Source organism: Tripterygium wilfordii, chromosome 22 (genome assembly GCF_013401445.1).
Source record: "Tripterygium wilfordii isolate XIE 37 chromosome 22, ASM1340144v1, whole genome shotgun sequence".
Lineage (NCBI taxonomy): Eukaryota > Viridiplantae > Streptophyta > Magnoliopsida > Celastrales > Celastraceae > Tripterygium > Tripterygium wilfordii.
In genome coordinates this window covers 13033658-13038934 of record NC_052253.1, presented here as the reverse complement: position 1 = coordinate 13038934, position 5277 = coordinate 13033658, and the positions used below count along the sequence as shown (strand labels likewise).

The following is a 5277-nucleotide window of genomic DNA, read 5'->3' as shown; positions in this document are numbered from 1 at the left end:
CAAAAGAGTTCAGGTGATGTATATCATTACATGCATGCATGTCCGATATCAATTTTTTTTTCCCCTACAGTTGAGCGACTCAAGTTCCATTCCCTACATAACCCCCTAAGCCTTGCTATAATATTTGGAGAAAATAGGTTATTCAATATCAGCATAAACGGTCAATTTTTTGACATAAACTTAATCGATCAATTCATTGGTTATCGATGGTTATTTCTATCAATTATATGTTTTTTTTTAATAAAAATAACTGATCAATTGATCGGTTTAGCAGTCGATTCAGTTTTTACAGTTTTTTAAACAGCACTACTACTTTAACAAAAAATTAAAAAATGTACGTATATTGATTTTTTTAGAAAAATATAAATTTGTGACCCATAATTAATTTACAGTGGAATTTATCGTAATTGGATTTGGGGCTCTACAATGCCTAAAGAAAAATAGAGTCCGCAATTCTTAAATTACAACCATTCATTAAATCCAACAGTTTAATAGGACTACACGTAAGAAAAGAAACAAAGTGGGTCTAAACTTCTACTACTTTGAGAATTACACCCCCTACCACTCATCATCACCCCATTCACCCGATGTTAAGTTGTTAACGACGACTAATCACACTAAGTGGATTTATGCTCCTCCCCTACCACAGTACTACTCAAGTGAGACATTCGATAAAAAATATAAATTTGAAATCTAAACTCAGATCGTCAGGTCGGTGTGCATATAATAAGTTGTCCGACACATAGCCACAAGACTATTTTTTACACTAAGAATCTAACTCATAATTTTATGAATCGATATAATTTCCCCCAAGATAAATTCATCATAGGCTACTTTATTACACATTTGAAATTCCAAATTGTGTTGAACAACCTCGCAATCCGAAACACCATTGTACTCGCATTGTTAAATAACTAATTGGGCCCCTTTGGGCCTGGATGAAGTCTTTGCTAGCCTCATAGTTCAAACTTGGGCTTGTAGGTTTTTTTCTATGGGCTTGGGCTCAATAAACTTACCCAAAATGGGGCCTACAATGTCAAGTACTCAAGTTTGAATAAGTCGAGGCCCCAATCCTAGTTCAGGCGAGAAGACGAAGAGGGGGAGGGAGAAAGTGAACGACAATCTCAGGAAAGTATGGAGATAAGACTCCTTAACACTCCTCCATTCTGTTCATTCAAAGGCAAACCTCCGCTATCAGCTCGACCTCGACCACGAGTTTCATGTTTCGCTCATGGCTATTCAACTAAGGTCGGTAACTTCACTCTCGTCTCAGGGAACAAATAGACACTGAGTTTCATTCTCCCGTTTTTGCTTTGCTTACTTTTTTTTCGTCTCGGGGATGTATTGATTCAGTGCAGGAGGGAGTACACGAGCGTGTTGATCGTGCCCACGGGAGTGGGCGCTGCAATTGGCGGATACGCCGGCGATGCGCTTCCGGTTGCTCGGGCACTATCTTCCGTCGTTGATTGCCTCATAACGCACCCTAACGTATGATTTCTCTCAGTCCCTGATTCGTTTTTTGTTGTCATTGATTATGCCTTAAGCTTTTGATGGACGAAACCGCTACTATGTTCTAACTTTCTATGCTGATGATTTTTGTTAAATATAGATTGAATATTATCTGATATGAGATATGGAAAAAACTAAAATGCTATTTACATGATTTCTGATGTGAGCTATGTTGGTTTTGGTTCTTTATGACTTTATGGTTAGCCTTGAGCCTTATGATTGATTCCCTGTTCCACTATCACAAAAATTCAGCAACTAATACATTTACTGCTTGCGATGGATTCCCGGTGATGTTCTCATAGACTCATGTAGCCAGCCCTAAACATTTAGGATAAAGGCTCGGATGATGATGATGATGAATGCGTTTACTGCTGCAAATTGCAAAATATTATGTCGCTAACTCCTCCAATGCTTTTGACTCAAGGCGAAGATATCAGCATGTTAATTAGTCTAATGTTCCAAAGTTTTTCACCACTTTTATATTGCTTGATAGTTGATTTAACTTTCGTACGATGGTCTTTAGAAAAACCTACAGTTTGTTCTGAGGTATGAACCATGATTTTAGTCTGAAGATTTGCTTTCGTCTGTAGGTGCTTAATGCAGCAATGCTGTACTGGTCCATGCCTAATGTTTTATATGTTGAGGGTTATGCCCTTGATCGATTTGCAGAGGGCTTATGGGCTCTTCAGCCTGTTCACCAAAATAAGGTGTGCTTCAAATGTCTCATTTATTTTTCTTTTTCCATGTATTGTCATGTAATCGAATTTCAGGAGTTGCAATTAGGTGCTACCAAGAGTTGAATAATTTATTTGCCACTTAGCATGTGTATTGAATTCTGTTACAAAGCAGGTGGGACTAGTCCTTGATGCTGCAATAGAGGAAGAGCTTCGAATTCGTCATTTACAAGTAGCTGATGCAACCAGGGCTTCCCTTGGCTTGCCTGTGATGGAGTATGTTGTCACTGACACGCCCTTAGAGGTGCCTATTCTTTTTCATCTGACGCTGAAAGGGCATATGGACTTAGAAGTTTTGCTAGCTATAAATATGTCAGTTAACAGTGCTCTGTGAGATAAATCATGGAGATCAGTTCTATGATATTGTTAGTAAATTCTAAACCCTAATTTTCTATTCTGTAATTAGTTGGATTGTTTTGCTTTTTCGTATTTTAAAGACTTTCTTCAAGCATGATCCAGAGTCTAAATTGAAGGTCAACAAAGTATTTAGTAAATTTCATATCTGTTTATTTTCTCTCTTGCTGAGTTGTTTGCGGTGTTATTTTATTTGGTTTACGATGGAGGAAATGAAAATATAGGAAACTAGGATATGAATGTAAATTTTTTATGCCTAGACAGAACTTCGAACAGTGCAAGTTGTAGATGTTTACGAACATTTTTATTGGATGGAAAAAATAAATATAAAGAGGGACACCATGTGCATCTTCTCCTTTTCTAATACACTCTATATGTGTGCTTGTGAGGCTGTGATAATAAATCACTATTTTTTATATGGTATAGTTGCTTCACTGCAACCTAGGGGGAACAAGTTCAAATCACAGGAATAGTCGTTTTGCAATGTTAAGGTAAGTCTGCGTTATGTGCATCTTCCATTCCTGGACCCTGCTTCCACTGTGGGAGCTTTATTAACCTGATGCTGCTATTGTTCTATTACATGCGATAAAGAAACTCTATTTGATCTTACTTCACCGCTGGTGAACAACATTTTTGGTGGCTATTTTCCTTCTCTTTCCACAGCTGATCAGTTACATGCTTATAAAAAGCAGGTGGAAAAGTGGGTTGATCCAAAGAGTGGCCAATCGACAGGGAGGATTAAGCGCCCTGATGCCTTACTAAGAGCAGTGCAGACTCTAGTTAAACAGGCACGGGTGAATGCTGTTGCAGTTGTGGGTCGCTTCCCGGATGACGATGTTGAAGACGTTGATGGTTATCGACAAGGGATGGTAAGCAGATTTTTGTATTTGAATGTGTTGGGGTTACTTGGGTACTTATCATACTGCAAAATGTTGTTTGGGATGTGAAGTGCATAGGAAGATGCTTTGTCGAAGCCTTCTCTTGTTACATATTCCATAAAGATTTATGTCATTAAACATTTGAGGCTCTTTGCTTTGTAGGGAATAGATACATTGGCAGGAGTAGAAGCAGTCATAAGCCATCTTGTGGTGAAGGAATTTCGAATCCCTTGTGCTCATTCTCCTGCATTATCACCTGTTCCCATGAGTCCATCTCTTTCCCCAAAATCAGCCGCTGAGGAGGTTTGTTGAACTTAAGAAAACCCTAATCATTGTATCTAAGTTCCTATGCATGATCTTTATGACCTGTACATAAACCATTGGATTATGTTATCTCTGGTTTTGCATGGCTTCACCAAATGCATGTTAATTATAATATTCTGTGGGTCGATACCTTGATAATCAACCTTGCTCTTTCTCTCCCTTTCACAGCTAGGATACACATTTTTGCCATGTGTGCTTGCTGGGCTAAGCAAAGCACCTCAGTATTTAGTCATGAACTCTGAGCCCTTGGAGAAGGATTGCATATCTACAAGTGATGTTGACAGTGTTATTCTTCCTATAGATGCTTGCGGAGGAGAAGGTACTCTTGCTTTTGCAAGAAGAATGAGGAACAAGGTAAAAAAATTTAGTGGCCATAACCATGACATATTCCCTTTCCCAACAAGACACTCCAGTTGAATTTTCAAAATGTACAAATGCAAAATGTCATTTTCCCTTCACCCACCTGACCACCTCTGTTATGTCAACTATTATAGGAAATATATATTTATCTTAGCATTCCCTTGTAAGTTGTAACTGAAATATCAATGTTCCTTTTCAGCCTGTCATAATTGCTGTGGAAGAAAATGAAACAGTTCTCAACGACACACCAGATAAGCTTGGGATTGAAGTGGTATGCCTTTAATTTTTTGCACAGAATTTTCCTAGTTTCTTTTCATTTTAATTCTTTTGGTTGTTCTAGAAATGATTTTTATCGACGGTTTCAATATTGAGTTCAAAGCACGGAAATAGTAGATGTAAAGTTCTCTCCTATGCAGATCAAGGTCTCTAACTACTGGGAAGCTCTAGGTGTCGTTGCAGCTCATAAGGCAGGAATTGACCCGCAATCTCTCCGCAGAAACAAAATTAGTAACATCCCTCGTCGTTCGATTATGCCAGCCAATGGTGTTCCCATTCCAGGTGCCACATCCATGACTTTATTATAGACATGTAGCATCATTCTTATTTCTTTGACGCTAAATCTTTTTTTTTTTTTTGATTCCTGAATAACAAAACACCACCTCATAGTCAAGAAGTCCATTATATTTCTTCATATTTGCGGGTGACCAAAGGAAAGCTTCCCAGTCCATTTCAAAATGCTAAAGTTGTGCAGGTTGATTAAACAGTACACCACACCCCAAACCCCACCTACAAATAATCCTTTTACCCCACCCTTTACATCCATGGACCATAGTAATAGAGAACCTAGGACCTGAAGACCCTAGACAGGTTGTCCTGCCACTGTACCAGACTTGGATGTAACATAAAACATAAAGTCAAATTTTATACAGGTTAATTAAACTTGTCATCACTGAAAGATTGGCCACGCACCAATTTACTCACTTGAGTTCAAACGTTTCAAGTCGGTAATTTAGGTTCAGGTTTGTTCCATAGTGTGTTGTCAATTAGTTGGCAGGTTGGCAGGTTGAAATAATGAAAGTGAAGTCTCATAGTATGTTGTCAATTAGTTGGAAGTTGGC

At 38.3% G+C, this 5277-nt stretch overlaps 1 protein-coding gene across 3 annotated transcripts; it reads left to right on the top strand.

The window, feature by feature from the left end:
• Window positions 1–1076: 1076 nt before the first annotated feature.
• Window positions 1077–5277, top strand: LOC119990488 (uncharacterized lipoprotein syc1174_c-like). 3 transcript variants are annotated; one of them, XM_038836428.1, is made up of 10 exons: window positions 1077–1248; window positions 1354–1488; window positions 2100–2216; window positions 2356–2487; window positions 3290–3466; window positions 3638–3778; window positions 3968–4153; window positions 4359–4430; window positions 4576–4717; window positions 4826–5270. In XM_038836428.1, exons 1-10 carry the CDS (start codon window positions 1135–1137, stop codon window positions 4861–4863), a joined length of 1254 nt encoding a protein of 417 aa, XP_038692356.1. In that variant the 5' UTR covers window positions 1077–1134; the 3' UTR covers window positions 4864–5270. The 3 variants fall into 3 exon arrangements, with proteins under 3 accessions (XP_038692356.1, XP_038692357.1, XP_038692358.1); XM_038836429.1 differs by having other exon boundaries at window positions 1078–1248; window positions 2359–2487; window positions 4826–5262; XM_038836430.1 differs by having other exon boundaries at window positions 1086–1248; window positions 1359–1488; window positions 4826–5277.

What these genes read in the sequence shown, in the direction of transcription:
- LOC119990488 (XM_038836428.1), top strand. Translation starts at nt 1,135, where the DNA reads ATGGAGATAAGACTCCTTAACACTCCTCCATTCTGTTCATTCAAAGGC. An exon ending in CAAGAAGAATGAGGAACAAG is followed by an intron (nt 4,154 to 4,358) that starts GTAAAAAAATTT and finishes GTTCCTTTTCAG; the next exon opens with CCTGTCATAATTGCTGTGGA. An exon ending in ATAAGCTTGGGATTGAAGTG is followed by an intron (nt 4,431 to 4,575) that starts GTATGCCTTTAA and finishes TCTCCTATGCAG; the next exon opens with ATCAAGGTCTCTAACTACTG.